The sequence below is a fragment of the Antennarius striatus genome, chromosome 12, assembly GCF_040054535.1.
Source record: "Antennarius striatus isolate MH-2024 chromosome 12, ASM4005453v1, whole genome shotgun sequence".
NCBI lineage: Eukaryota > Metazoa > Chordata > Actinopteri > Lophiiformes > Antennariidae > Antennarius > Antennarius striatus.
Window position 1 is genome coordinate 15,004,740 of NC_090787.1, and position 16,571 is coordinate 15,021,310.

Consider the following 16,571-nt stretch of genomic DNA (forward strand, 5'->3'; position numbering starts at 1 on the left):
TAATAATTAAGCTTTGAGTATGACCTCGAGGAGAAAACACACTGTAAAACAGGGTTTTAAAGAACAAATACGTGTTCTACTTGCAGCACGATCTTTGTATTCACTATTGATTTTCAAATATATATATAATTTTAAGGGAAAACAGATATTAATTAAGAGTTGTGAAAAATAATACGTGTTGTTTATCAAACTCAAGGACTCTAGATGTGCCGCAACTTCTTTTTCTATTCTGGCTCCTCCATCATTGCTTTAAGATAACTGGCTAAATTAATCAAGTTCCAAATATTTTAAATGAAACTGGTGGAGTGCTTAGTACCAGTACTAGTACCAGAATACCTTTGAAAGAAACTAAAAATTGTATGGATTGGCTACCACTCTCTTATGGACCCTGATAGAAGCAGAAACTGGTAAGACTATCCCAAAATTCAGTCATTCTTTGGGCTGCACTGCATTTCTCCTCACCATGAGGCAGTCAAGATACTTGGCATGTGGTGCCCTGGGAATAGACCCTTCCTGTGGGAGCTCCAGGGAAGGGACCTGTGTGATAACATGACATGTGAACTAGCACTGAATAGCAATGATAAGGTTTTATCAGATACCGTAGCCCACCAAACAGACAGGGGAAGTGGCGATAAGAGGGCAGCTTTGCGTTTGATCCACTTATTTGGTGATGGTGGTGAGGTTTGAAGTAAGACTCCCTGCAGAATCCCAGCAGACTTCCTGTTATGTCATCTCTTGTTGGGATAAGTGGAGGCCCGGGAGTTTATGGGATGGTGAAATAAACATTTGCTCATACGGCGTTTCCTTGTGAAATGCACTTTATGCTTTTGAATTAACATAGTGATTGCAGTTCTTGCCCCAGCTGAGCTATTTTCCAATACTGTCCAGTGATGTTACAAAATATAATAGCATGAGGTGTAATGTACAGGCTCTTGATAGGAGGGCAGTTCAGACTGTCTCACTGGAACCATGCAGTATTCTATGGGGATGTACAGTATGTGGGAGATAATTGTTCTTATAATTTATTAGATAAGTTATCTTGTGGCATTAGAATATCAGATGAAAGCTGACAGACTCTGCTTTGAATCTGATTATATGAACATCTCTATGATGATGATGATGATGATGATGATGATGATGAAGACCTTTTGTCAGTGCCATCAGGTGAGTTATTTTAATGCCTAAAGTTAAAATTACTTAATTAATCATTTAATTATTTATGCATTGGAAGTTTACACTTCAGTACTGGCTGATTATTTATGAGGAAGATGCTTCTGATGCCTGCATGAGTCAGCATAACATGAGGCGAAATTCTCCTGGTAGTGAAGAGCCGACAACTAAACTACTGTCCACTAGATGGCGGTAACGCGCCCACACTGTTCCTCAGCATCTGCCATGAATTCCTACAACTCCAGATATCTACTGATGCAGGAAGCGTTTGTTTACCAGATTCAAGGAGTTGGTCGGGTTAGGGAAGACCACTATGTATATGTAGAGCCCTGAAAAAGTGTGATTTTTTTTTTAACGCTCACCAGTGATGGAGTTGAAGAATTTCATTGGTTTGTTGACGGGGTTATTCTGATGGTAATGGAGACATGCCTCTCTTTAGGTATATGAAGGGGTGCTCGAGAGACACAGTGTGAAAGTGGAGCAAAATCCCATTAATCAAATTAAAAATTTATGTGGGGAAATTATTTTTTTTTTCATTCATTGTGTTTTGTATCTATTGAGAGAATATAAAAATAGTTTTTGCCACCTCTCCTGCATTGGTATCATGTGCCATGCGACAATCCATTTTTCTACACTATACATTCCAGTATTGCTATTACATTAGGAAGATCTATGTTTGACTGTCAGAATGTCTTTCTGCTCCTCCATGAGATGTTAGTTACATTTTCCTTCAACATCACCTGTAAACTGCTAGAGTTTGAGGAAAGATTTCAAGGTTGCAAAAAATTGTAGATTGTTAAATGTCCAGTCAGTATTCATTACCAAAATGCTAGCTGTTTGTGTATAACATGGGCTTATTTTTAACACTGCTGTGTTTTCCTTTTAATAAAAGGTGGTTACTGGTTCCTGTTAAATGTAATGCCTGTCTGTGCAGAGTGATCATCTGAGGTTTTGTCTGTGGTAATTTGATTGAAATCAAATCACACTAGTAATAGGTTCTTAAAGTCAATCATAAACTCTGGCGCACATGAGTCCCTTATTCCCAAATATAATTAGAATGAATAAAATTGCCCCATTGTGAACCTGTTTTCTGTTCTAATATATTTTTGTTACCACAATGGGGTCTGCACGCAGTGGAGGCAATACCTGTACCTATACAACAGAATAGTATTCTACAGTATCAGCATTAGGCTTAAATTAAAGAAGCTATAATATTTTCATTAGATAACTATCATTCTTAACCTGTGTTAATTTTATTCATTTTGACAGATTAGATAGTTTAACGTGTGAGTTCCAGTGTTTTCACAATGTTTGGGTAATACAATATGAAATCAAATCCAATGCACCAGTATTCTACACAGTGAAGTCATTTGTTATCACCTTGCTGAAAACGAGCCTCTTTTACTACAGATACTATAGTTGATCCGATTTTTCTATTGGTATCACTGTAAATGCTAAATTAAACTGGATATTCGAAGAAGCATCATAAAAAGAAATATTTTTTTGACTTCAATGAGGTCAAATTTATGTACAATATCCTGTTGGCAAGTTCCATTAAATTTGCAAAGAGCTTCACATAACATTTTAAATCTGTTAGTATTAACGTAAATGAGGGAACTCTGGTAAAAGCCCAACTGAATTCAGCTTTAATGACACGCAGTGCCTCCTTTCTGTCACTTGTCTGCGCTGGTGTACTGTGTAGAACAGATTTCATAGAAGCAGCCAATGGCATCATACTGGTATAAACCCTTAATTATACACATTAAAGATAATCTGTCCTAGCGGGCCTCCAAAAGAGAATGAAACAGCACCTTTGGACATTTTACACTTGCAACTCTGTTTATGACATCTATTTATCCTGAATTAGAGTACACATATTGACAAGAAGTCAATAAACTAAAACATAAAGGTCTTGGTTCTGCCTCAAATTGTCATAATTTGATGGGATTTAAAACTTTGTGGAGGAAATCCAGTTTGATTGCATTAGCTATCTTGTCTCTCTTTAATCATTTTCAACAAAATGTTATAAAGGATTAAACACAGCAGAGGATGCAACGTTTTGAATTAGTGAGTCATCACAGACTCTTTTGGGGGGGGGGGGGGGGGGGTTGAACAGACATGGAATCAAACATGTGTTTTGCTCATGTTTATGCCCCCCTGCTGTTAATGTATTCAGTGCAGAAGTTAACAAAACAAATCTTTTGTCTTTTGAAATATGGGATGTTAAGACAACACCCATTAGCGGAGTGCAGCTACACCAGACTGGTGACTGCTGTTATTACTCTGATTACCATCTCTTCCATTTGATAGCACATCTTCTCCACACTGAAGGGGAAAATGGGAGTAATGGTGAGTGGAAAATGCAATCTAGATGTCACACAAGCCTTTGATTAACCATTTACAGTAGCAGTCTCTGGATGAGGGTAGGGCCACGTCATCTCATATTTCCACTCAGTCTGATCCTTCAAACATTACTGGCCACAGCATATTGATTTTTCATTCTCCTGAATATCCCCTTTCCGTTAACAGAATTCATGTAACACTATCAGTGTTTCAAGGAGGCCTCCCCTCCCAGTACCTAATCCTAGTGCCATACTGCCAGTATCTTCTCCACCCCTCAAAGAGTCCACATTCAGTGTTTGCCCTCCATCAGTTCCAGCTGGGAGTTTCTACACGAGGGGAGCAAAGACATGGAAATAGTTCACAATGGAAAAAATGAATGTGTTAGCACCGATCTGGATGAAAACCAAGACCAGCAGAGGTGAGTTTGATGCTGTTTCACCTCGTTTTTCCACTGCTAAGTCTTTTAAATGACTGGCATAGAGTTGATAAATGTCCCTGAATATAATGTGTCATTCAGGAGACAGGAGTCTAGATTTGGTGTCTAATCAAATTTTTAATTGCATCATTACCAACAGACTGTAAATATTAGTTTGCAGAACTTTGTAGCTCTAGTATAAAAATGCAATAGAAAATAGTTAAATAAAGTCATTTCTTTTGTGATGTGAGAGTTTTAATCTGTATTTATAGCTGACTGAAATCTGTACATTTCCACTCTACCATGATGACATGCACCAACCAATTAGCTTTAATATTATCAGACTAATAGTTGTGGTTACAGATGACTGATGCTGACTGATAGGCTTAGAGCCCAGCCTGCAGGGATGCAATGCTTCTGATAACAGTGACGATGTTGGCTTGGTGACCTTAACAGCTTTCCACGGGCACATTGATTTTTCTCCCATATTACAAATAATTGCTGGCTGCTTTGAACCCTATCCTATCCTCCCCGGCCAGCGGGGCGGGGCTTAGGTATTGTGTTGACGTGGGAGTGTGTATCTGATTTGAGGAATGTGATATCCCACTATCTCATTGACTGCGATTGACTCCTGTGTACCTCTTGTCTGTGATATGAGTACATTCAGCTGTATCAGGGGAGCTGTTGCCTGTTGGGGTTCTATTTTACAGACAGTTAATCGTGCCTGAGAAAAAGTAATTATAAACAAAAGTCTGAGATTACAGTTTCATTAAATAGTGCAACTTAATGTTTGATTTATACAGCAGAAATACTGTTCAGAATTTGAAAGCTGTGACTCAGTTAATGGGCTTCCAACTTGTTTAGTTAATTATGATTAATGATCTGTTTCCTAATTTTCTGTGATTGCAAAAACGTTAATTATCCCAATTCAAATTTTTTGCCAAATAATGTAAATCACATTATTGGAAGAAGTGCAGTTTAAAGCCTTATAAATATACAACTATAACCTTACATTGGGGCCCCGCAGTTGCTCTTATTAGAGACTTCCTGTTCTGCATGGTGCAACTCTCATCATTTTATGCAAATGACTGCATCTTCTGTTTGTTCTGCTCCACAGAGTAATGAAAAAGTCACTTCCTTGCAGTTATTATGTGAAGCACAAATCTGCTTTGATGAGCTGAAAACAATTGCATGCATGTGGGAGCATGGAAACCACTGTTTAAGTCATTTTGCAGAACTAGAACACTTTTTTTTTTCATATGCCCTTAAGTTTATTTGAATAATTATTAATACGTTCAGAACTGTGTGCTGCCATCAAATAAGTTGTTGAAGCGATCTGTAATGAAGCATGCAGCTTCACTTTGTTTTAACCGAACAAATGAGCCATCAACTCATGCGGAGTGAACAGCACGTTAAATGAGATCAGTCTGAGAACGCACACTGCCAATCATATCCATTTTAATTCATCACTGTTGTGACCCCAAGACAATATGGAAAATGTGATTTGTAGTTGTGACCACTGTAGAGGGTTGTAGTGCTTTGAGCATCCCCTGCTCAACCCCACTCTAAGTGGTCTGGCCTGTATGCCATGAAAAACAGGACACTATGCAACACGCTCTGGCCCAGGGGTGGGTGTCAAGCCACATGATTGGATAGATTCATGTGCAGTATTTATCTCATACAAAAGCATGCTCTTTACTGCTTTAACCTCACAGCACTCCACTGTGGCCATGTCGTCATGCTCAGCTTGTGTGTACACCGTGTGCACTTTTGCAATGGTAGTTGTTGGTATGGGATACATATATATAGCAAGACATGTTTTTATGAAACGCAGTGTGAACACAGTCAATCTGTCTTCTACGGGCAGCTGAACCTGGGCCTCCACAGACTGTGACATGTACATGCCATGGGACATATTATGCAAGCAATTCTATTTGCCTGAAGAGGCAAAGACACGTGCCTCAGTTCATAAGTAATGGAAGACTGTGAATGCCATTCACGCATGAGAGAGTCTGCATGCCGTAACGTAGCGTGAACTATCATGTTGTTGAAATGTCATGGGAGTATGTCAAAATGGCCTAAAAATCCTAAATGTGCACCTGAGAGAAATATTAAAGGCGCTATATTCATTCGATTAAAAACATATAGTGACAAGCTGCATTTGACATTAGATTTTGAAAGTATGAATAATAAAATAATACCTGATGCCACTGCATAACATTTAGGTTAAGATCTAATTCATTGGTTTATATAGGATTTAGGTTTGGCTCTGTTAAGGGTGACAGGTGGCTGGCAGATAGTGATAGAGTTTGGATTATGTTTGAAGCTTAATTTTTTAAGCTTTCGTGGATGGTAAAACACATGCCATCTCCAAATGCCTCTTAGTGGGATCAGATTAATATTTCAGATACTGCAGCTTGGTTGTATACTGAAATATTGTGAATTACACCATTGGGATGAAACGCAGAGATGTTGTTTCATTTGCAGGAAGCAGTAAAATGTGATTTATATCTTCTTGTCGGACCAGTAGAATCAAGCTGAAATACACTGCAGGTGAATCGCACCAAAGCCTCACATTTTCCATGAGAACTCTGACTTAGCTCATTGGAGTCCAGCTGTCCACCATTGATCCCTCTGCCTTTTCTGATGCACTGGCCCGGAATCTGATGTTATTTCATTACTGAGGCAGGAGCAACAAGCTCGGTCTCCTCCCCCCCCGGGGCACCGGTCACTCAGTTGGATAGGGGTACTGTATGTAATCATAACTGAATGACTTAGTTAGGAAAGCTTGGTCATCTTTTGAAAGTGAAAATTAAAAAGAGACAAACTTAGGAGTCGGGAGCCACGAGAGCATCGCTTGAACGGCCTGGAGAGGATAAACAGAGTAGAGCTTTAAAGACTTGTCATCATAATGGAGCCAGAGGACAGTGATCTTGGCATCTTTACTGTCATACAGTAAGTATTCATGTCCTCTAGATCTGTGCTCTGCACTTACTTTATAATTCAGTCACATCTGATCAGAGCACCAATGGCTGTTGTAGGACCGTATATAGTATACGCTAGAGGAAGCAGAGACAGTTCAGCTTTACATAATCCATTTGATGACAACTAACAATACTCTACATGGGAAGTTTTTCTCTGCTTGGATTAATAAACCCTTTTAACCCATATTTTTTATAGTAGAAACAGAGAAGCTGTGTTTAATAATAATCTCATGACCGCAGTTCAAGTATTGTGCATGCTTTTTACTTCCTGGGATGTTTAAAAGCAAAGTTTTGTTTGCATTTAGCTAGATTTATAATAGATTACTTAGCAAGTTGATGAGAAAAATAATGTGCAAGAGATTCTTAACAGCAGTTTGTACAGCTTTGAAAGACTGCCAGAATGTCCATGGTGTATCGAGCCATCTGCCCAGTGCATGCTGTGTGAGGTTTCATCCCTCAGCAACCCACAAGGGAACATGTAGACGATGATGGTATGGATGGATATACCAAACGTGTTTAAAGCCAGGCACATAAATTTCTCAAGCATCCCCGTCGACTTGGTTCATTTGCTGAACAGCTTACAGCCTCCAGGTACTATTTTGACCTTTTATAGCAAGTGCTGTTAAATTGACAAACCACATCTATGATATTTTTGAAAACACAACATAATTCATTCAGGTAACACGTCAGTTCTGATCACAATTAGTCATACTGCTTAATATTCATAGGAAAACAGCATTCAGATCTCCAGATTCCTACCTAAAACCTGTCTTATTCATCGAATAAACAGGCATAATTTGCATTGCGCGAACATATGGGAGAAGTCCAGGTGGTTCATTGGCTGGTGCATACTAAGAAGCATGCAAATTTATAGAACATTGCAAATGAGATGGTTGAAAAAGTGCGGCGAGAGTCGCTAGCTGACGTGACCACTGCTGAGGTGTGAGAGTCGCTAATGCTAATTTGGGATCACATCATCACAGTACAGTCAAAGCTACAGTCATGTTTGTGCTGCACAGTGAAGTCCTTAATGCTGCTTTATCTGTGTTTTATCTCACAAGCACCTTTTTGGATGTGTCCAGATAACACCTAGCATTCATGTGCTGTTTTGTCCTCTATCTGACTACCTGCAATGGTGTGTGCTTTATTCAAAGTGGCTGTGCTCTGCTTATTTTATCCTTGACAAAGCAAGCAACGTGATTCTAAGGCAGGACTTGCAAAATTTGAGCACTGCCAGGTTTTAAGTGGCCAAGCGTAGCCAGAACAACAGAAATCAGCTTTTAGAAAGCTACTCTGAGAGAGGAGAGTTAGGGATCAGCAAGGCAGCGGGGGTTTTAGCGGTCAAAGCTTCAATCGTAGTCTCCTTAGATCACGCTTCTGTCTGACCTTAATATTCTCTGCCGTTCATGGTGCTGGCCTCTGGGCCCTGAGCCTGTAGACAAACACGGCTATCCAGAATATGCTGAGTCTCGCATTTGATGTAAGCAGTCTCCACGCTCATCAGTGCATCGTTGATGTATTTGTGTACGCGACACAAAAATAATCAGCATCGACAACAAAACTGCCTGTTCTATTCTATCTATCTGAGATGCGCTACCATGAAAGTGAACGTTAGAATGTGATTCATTTTTATTTTATTTTTTAAACAAAGACATCAAGTCTATCCATAGATAGAGATTTAAGTGATAGTCTGTCAGGGACAATACACAGGTTCACTTTTTTGCCCATCTTGTCATTTATTTTTCCATGGCGACAGACAAAAAATGAGCATGAGTGGAAGTGGCAACATTTTTTTATTGCATGTATCAGTCTCAACAAAGCCACGCTGACTCACCCTGCATTGAGCCTTACAAGTTGTGGCACTCTAATATAGGACGGTTGCTGCTTGACTGTGGAAGCAGTAATAAATCTTTGCTTAAATTTGCATTCTATGTATTTGATTCTGTTTCTCTGTTACCACCTGACATTTTTTATTGATTCTAGTGATTATCATTCTGTCAGGCTCCCAATAGGGAAATCCACTGAATGTGACCGGGTAAGGGATCTTCTTCTTTTCACACTTTAAGCACATTTTGACAATACTGTGATTTGTTTGTGTCTCAGCTTATGAATGGTTCATTGTTCGTGGTAAATAGCTGTATTCAAGCCCAATTTAACAAATAGAGATGCCTTTTTATGGAGTACATTTGAAGTTTGCTTTGTGTGCTTTGTGTTCCCCATCACGGATCAAGACAGAACAAATTGTCTCTATTACCTGTAAGAGGTTCTTTTTTTTGTCAGAGCTGTCTGAGCCACATGAAGAAGCATCACATCTCACTGGATCAGAGTATTCTCCAACAGAGGTGGCCTGACTCGTATTTGATTTATGAGTGGTGATCCTACCTGTTTGGAAAAATAGATGCATGGCGACTTGTTGATGGGGCTGAAACGTGGCGTTACCCTTTAGCTGAATTCTATTATCTCAGGGCTCCCCTGCTCAGTGATCAGCACACCAACATCTGGGCGATTGAAACTGCTGCCCATGTTGGATTAGATGGAGCAAGACATGAAAATTTATAGACATGTAGAAATATCACAAGGAAATGACACAGGCGTCTGCTAGCATACAGATGACTTCCTGAATCACAAAAATCTCATCTTCTCCCTGCGGGACATTGATTAATCCCACACATCCACTTGTCTCTTTTTTACTACAATGGAATTCCATTCTACATATGTTGATCTAACAATCCTGATCCCCCGCTGAGGACATTTCATCGGCTGTGTGTTTATCTGTGATGTTGATTGTTAAAATGTTTTGCGGGCCCTTTCGTGATGGCCTAGTTCAAAACGGGAATTTAGCAGCTGAAACATTTCAAAAGGTTTAAACGAATGCAGTGTAAAATATGAGCATCTGTGAGGCAGAAACATCATCTTGAGGTGGGAATATATCAGGTCCTCCTGTTCCTCTTTTGGATCAACACTCATGTTATGTGCACATCATTCAGGTTAGTCGCTGTCTTTTCTCAATCTTTCTGGACGACACGCCGTTTGACTGAGGATTGACGAGTCGAACCTTTTGGGGGGAATTCTCGGAATCAGACTGCATCCTTTAATAGTGATTCTCGTGGCCTTTGCTTCCATGGACACACACAACATCCTCGTTTCTTCCTTCTTCCACTCCAACCCCCCCCCCCCCACCACCACCACCACCACTAGGGCTGCCACCCCTGTCCCTCCCTCTCTCCTTCTGCCCCTGGCTCTGGCTCCCTCTGCCTCTCTCTAGAGCTGTTGTTACTGTGCAGCTCCCACACATCATTCCACCGCGATAGAAATTAAATGAAGGTGGCTTAGTGCAGCTAACACAGGCATGCTTTGAAGGATGTAACAGGGGTGGGGTGGGGGGGAGAGAGACTGCCTGGCTAGATCCTTTTCCATGGGCTGTGAATATGCGCTGCTGAGACGAGGACGCACCAATCACTCAGCCATGCAGAAGCTAAGACAACAGGACTAATCTCTCAACCTGACTTGTGGAAGCTCTACTTTTTTCCTGCATTATTTATTCCTCACTGCCAGATAGTGTGGGACAATGGAGCCGGAGTGAAGTAGATTGTAGATTTGTAGCCGTGACTGCAGTCTTGCAGCACACATGGATGTGTTCAGCTTTGTGAAGATGCCAAAGCTGGCAGGGTGAGTCTGATGGATGCTGCTGTGCGTTTGCCTGGCTGTGAATGTGCCTGTTATCTAGTGGTGGTGGTGGTGGTGGTGGTGGCAGGGGGGGGTGTTCATGTACGTCCATACAGACACGGTTTGGAGAGTGACACATGAATCACATGTGGAGGAGGATAATTAAAAATACTGAGTTATTGATTGCTCAAGAGAGCAAGTTGTGCAGTCATGTATGACATGAAATGAATGGGCAAGTGGGGTAAATGGGAGTGGAGGTGGATGAGAAGCTGATGCGGCTCTTGTATTTAAACTGTGTATAAGTTGGTAAATTCCTTACAGTACAAACAGAGGCTGTTACTTTATGTGTGTAGCGATGTCATGAAAACATACATGATTTGGAGAATTACAGTAGCCGCGTTAGTTTCAGATTTTAAAATCACTTCAGCTCAAGGTTAATGGGAAAATATGACCAAATCACAGTAGAGTCATTTTTGGTAGTTTGGTAATTACAGATATCTTATTTCTTATTTTTCTGAACATGAATTACAATCAATATCAGCTGTCATCTAAAACTGTCTGACTGGTCAAGTTATGAGCAAGAAGATGAACACTACAAACCCAAGCTGGGTTATATTTAAAAAATGAAATATAATGACTCATTTTTTTATTATTAGTCTTCTGCTTCTCATTCATAAAATGTCAAAAATTGAGATATAAAAATAGGAGTTTCTTTATTTTGGAGGAAGTAATTTCAAATATGCAATAAGAATATGTTTTTAAGTTATGAGAAATTCACTCTTTGCCAGGATGACACCTCACCTCAGCATCCATAGGTCTGCTAGATTGATCTGACCGGTGGATGGTAATCCTCCTAGGGGATTTGGCTCCATCAGAGGCAGCGAGTGATGGGAACAGCTAATCCTATAAACGTGAAATATTAAATCAGAAGCTGTTTATGTTACAGGAATGACTATTCATTGCATTTCACTTCACTTATGAGTCATCAGCAGACTGCGTTGGCATTTTTTTTTTTATTAGACAGACTAATTTTGTTTAACAATAATTTATTTCAGCTTTGAAGCTTAGTGATACACTACAATTTTTTTGCCTGCAAATCACAGCTTTTTTTTTTATTTTTTATATTCCTACAGTAAAACATGATTTTATTTTTTTTTTAAATCAAATGATGGGAACAATGTCTTTCAGTTAGCATTCCTCAGCATGGTAGCATGATGCAGCTCCCGACGGATCACCAACGTCAGTGCATCCTGTCACTCTTAATAATGCTACACAATGCTATCTCTGATTATGAGTTACCACTGCTACACTGCTCGGTTTTTTTTTTTCTCTGTTTCCTCATGCTCAGCTGCCAACAAGAATTTAAGTCAGCAGGATGTTGTTTTGCAAAGGCTGATGAAACATTTTAGAGGGAGACCCAGTGTATGTATTTCTAGATCCACATGAAAATGACTTTGAATTTATTATATCTTCCTCCTGCCTTGCAACGCCTCCAGATGTGTTTGTCAGAAGCCAAAGCATGTTTTTGCTTTAATGTCCTGATTTTTAAGCTGTATTTCAAGCTTGCAAACATTTTCACGTACTTGACATTTGTTTATTGCAAGATAACAAATTCTTGCACTCTCTTCTTGTCTAAAACGGCAAGTTTGAGTCATTTGATCAAAGTAGTTTAAGCAGCTTTGTTTTAATCTTTCCATGTATAACTCTGGCTTAATTTAGCTGGAAGTGCTGTGACACTTTAAATGTATCCCATTGGTGCAGTTAATGAATGTGATTAATGGGTAAACTGTCAATTATCACTCCATCAGAGTGATTGCAGACTCAGTATGGTAGCTGAGAAATTATTTGTGGTGACTGCTTGCAATGCATGCATTAAAAAATATTCAGATAATTTATGATATTATTTTTTTGTATTTTCACATTCAAATTAATGGGTTTACAAATTGTGTTTTTCTGGATGAGACATTTCTGGACTGCATGACCTTATTCAGGTTCATGTAATAAAATCTATTACATTGGATTTTGTGAGTAAGGGTTCTTCTACAAACTTTTTTTGCACAGGAAATCACTGGGCTAGACAAATTGATTAGCCTATATGTTCATCAGAGTACACAAAGACCAAAAGATCTGTCATTTGGAGTTGTTCAGAAATGGCTCAGGGTCAGAAATGGGAGCCAGCTGGATGGTGCATGAGGTCTCAGGCGACCATTTTCTTCTGTCCTTTAGAGATTTTAGCATAAAACAACGAGTAACACAATGAGTTGCTTGAGAATTCAAGTGTAGTTGCCCACAGGGTTTGTACGCCACTATATTTCATTAATGCTAAGCAATGCAGGCCTTGGGAAAATGCAGTGCAATGATGAAAAAATAACAACACAGATGTCTTAATTATTTTTAACAGCTGGATGTGATGTTACCATGTGGTGTGATAGAAATGTATATGATTGTTGTGAACTATATACCCTGTTATTTTCCAGAGTGATGCTCAAGCAGCATCTCTTTGTAACTTCATGGTGCTTTTCTGTCTAACACGTTAACTATAGACTTACTCTCACAGTAAAATAGCAGGATGATTAAAGTGGATCTGTTTCCCAGATGCAGTTTTATTCCCACACAGAGGAGATTAACTAACCAAAAACCTTTCTGTGTGGAGCCAACAGAGAGCTGCACAGGATAGTGCTGTTTCCCATGGCAACAATATCAGTACTTCCAAAGAAAAACACAGAAATGCAATATTCGGTTAGAATAGCGAGGGAAATAGACAGATCTTATTCAGAAGTGAGTGCAAGTTAGAAAATTTCAACATTAGAGCAGGAGACTCTTCGGACAGGACGTCTAACTTGTTTTGCTGAGGTCGCTTCATATGACAGTGACATCTTGCCAATCAATGTGGACAAAAAAACCAATGTATTTTTCACATAAAGATATGGAAGCATGAAATCCTGCCATTATGTAACTAAAAGGTCAGCAATATTTTGGAAATCAGTGAGCTGGGATCACAGAAGTTCCTCTTTGTCTGAGCCGCTCCCTGAGCTTCCTCCCAGGAGATGGTCATCTCATCTGCCTCTCTGCAGATTTCATATCCAAACAGAATCATATTAGGGGTTTTGGTCTGCATCAAGTTTTCTGTTCAATCCAGGAGCACAGCATCAGTGGCGCCTCTGTCTCTTCACTGTGTCTTAAGTTATTCTTGTAATACTTTGCTCCGTGTTATTCAAAAAGAGTGAAAAATCAAGTGCCGTCTATTTTTGTTCAACTTTGTTAGGAGTGGAGTGTTGCTCAGTCTCTTAATGCACCACAAACCTCCAAGTGTTGCTCAACCATGAGGAATTAGCGTGTTGATTCAGTAGATCCTGTGTTTCATCACATACCAGACTGGCTGCAGCAGAAGAGAATAAAGTGATGAGTAACCAATGATGGCGTATGTAGAGGAAAACTGATATGCCTCTGTGGACTGGGAGAGGATTTTTGTGTCTCTCTCAGTGCATGCTGGGAAAGCCTTAAGAACCAATAACAGCAGGGAAAACGGGATCAAAATATTCCTACCTCTCAATGACAATATACTGTATGTATCTTTCTGAAGACCCCATGAAAAATACACCTCTGTGATCCTAAATATGAATAATGGCATTTGTTTCATAAGCTCAACCGTCATGGAGATTGTTGGTGTAAATTATTCAAACAAACTCAAGTGTCCGTATTGGAATGTGCTCTTGCTAGCTTGTCCATAATGCATAGTTTCTCCTTATCTTAACAGCATTTCATCCTGTGCAGATACACCGTAGAGCTTCTTCATAAACACTTCGTATTCAGAGAGATGAAAGTGCAAGTGAATTACTGTGATAATGTAAGGATCCGATTGTTCATGCAAGTTTTATGAAGAGCTGAAAAGTGATCTTTTCCCTATCTCTTAGACGGTTACACATATATCTTCCCATCAACCAATTATGCATTTGCATGAGAAACAATAACTGTGATGTGAATAAGACTTGATCTTCTAATGCAGATAAAAACCATTGCTTGGCAGATTTGCAAAGGCTAATGTTGTTGCATTTTATTGATAATTAAGAACAATATTGAAATTTACTTCAGTTAATTCAATTCGATTCGAAAAACTTTATTTGTCCTCAAGGGGCAATTTAAAGCACATAAAGCAGGATTAGTGTAAAAATACAAACATACGGTGTAAACAGTGTTAACATAAACAATAAACATAAATAATAATGAAATTAATTAACGGATTGAAGAGATTACTTTCTGCTGTTGACTAAATAGTAAGCATAGACCAGAATTGTGCACAAACACCTCAATTTGCATTCTTATTGCAGTTTCTCCAAAGAGAACTTCTCTCAGAACATACGGTATATACTAACTTTCAATATCTTGTTCTAATTTTCCTCCCACTGACTCTTGGGTAACCTATTCATGAATTGTGCAGAATGGCTTGCCCACTTGGAACTCGATTACTTAGTCCAATGTGTCTATGCAGGCATCATTTATTTATGCTCACTGAGGAAGATCAGTTTCACTGTCCACCAGTGGGTGAACCTTCAGCAGCTCTGTAATGCGGACAGCGGCGACTCAGTGCCATGACATTCCTCAGGTCTCCAGACAAATGAAATCAAAGATCACAGTATCTGTGACTGTGCTGTTAATACGGAGACATTGTGGCTTAGAGACATAAAATGGATTTTGTGGAACAGCTGATCAGTTGAGAAACATTATTTGAAGGTGCAGCATCTGGAACTGTAAGTAGAATCTGCTTCATTATCCAGAAGAACTTTGAGGAAATGGTCAAACACATTCCTGCTATGGATGTATGTTGTTATATTGTCTAGTGTAATTCTTTGACTTGTTATATGTTTCATCACTCTTGATTAGGGATGAGCGAGTACACTGCTATCTGTATCTGTATCTGTTCAATCATCTAAATTATCTGTATCTGTAGTTGTACTTAGAATGGGCGGGGCTTAACCCGGAAGTGGGTGTGGTTTGACTGGAAATGGATGGGGCTTAAATCGGTACATTATTTTAAGTCTGAAATCGATATGGATTGATCAGAAGTTGCTTTATTTATTGTTTATTTTAAAATATTTACAGAACAGCTTCAAAATTGAGATTAAAATCAGAACAGGTTTTTTATGAACTCAGAACATGAACTGCATTAATGAATATAACGTGTGCAATAAGATATTATGAACTACAAAGTAGGCATGAACAAGAATTGTCACACTCAACACAACTTCATAATTTTTTATCTTCTTTTTCTTTTTAATTTTTAAAAAAAATTTAGAGCGAGAGATAAAAAGAGAGATAGAGAGAGAGAGAGAGCATATGTGTGGGTCCGCATTCCCGCTATGTAACAGTTAAAATATCTACACAGTATATAAATTATTAATTTGAACTGAGGTGAGAAAGTGTCAAACTAAGAGCAAGCAGGCAAAGAAAAAAAAAAACGACTGGAGTGGAGGCGGTGACCAATGACACAAGAGCAGTTTTCAGCTCTGTCTGGTCAAATGCACCGCGTACGTGCAACAAAACAAAACAAGAAACAAGGTCACCAAATAACCTTAAATAGACCGAAATAGAGGCAAGCTGGAGAAAATCAGTGATGTGTCTATGTGTGTGACTGGCCAATCACAGAGCATGAAGACAGTCAGTTATGAGCAGGGGTCCCCAACCCATGGGCCATGGACCGGTACCGGTCCGTGGGACATTGGGTACTAGGCGGCACAGAAAGTTTGACTTTCTTTTTTTTATTGTTTTATTTTGATGATTCCACACAAATAAAAGATGTTTTATCTGTGTGGAATGACGCAAAGACGAATCAGTTCATCTGTCCCGCTTGACAGGTCTTGGTCACATGACAGGTTACCAGCCGCTACCCCTAAATTAAGTGCCAACAACTGCGCCAGTGTTCTGGATTAAAAAAGTATCCAAAACCCTGCTTCCATTTCCAACCTCCCGTCTTTGTGAAGCGGGATTTTCTGCAG

General features: G+C 39.4%; 1 protein-coding gene across 7 annotated transcripts in view; it reads left to right on the top strand.

Moving 5' to 3' along the window:
• The first annotated feature begins 6,682 nt into the window (after positions 1–6,682).
• Positions 6,683–16,571, top strand: part of frmpd4 (FERM and PDZ domain containing 4) — a 29,874-nt gene continuing 19,985 nt past the window's right edge. For 4 of the 7 annotated variants that reach the window (XM_068329196.1, XM_068329198.1, XM_068329200.1 and 1 more), the window contains exon 1: positions 6,683–6,883. In XM_068329196.1, the coding sequence (XP_068185297.1) occupies positions 6,840–6,883 (44 nt within the window). In that variant the 5' untranslated portion in view covers positions 6,683–6,839. Of the gene's footprint in view, positions 6,884–10,326; positions 10,582–16,571 lie in introns of those variants that run through there. The other 3 variants (XM_068329197.1, XM_068329201.1, XM_068329203.1) reach the window with 1 other exon arrangement.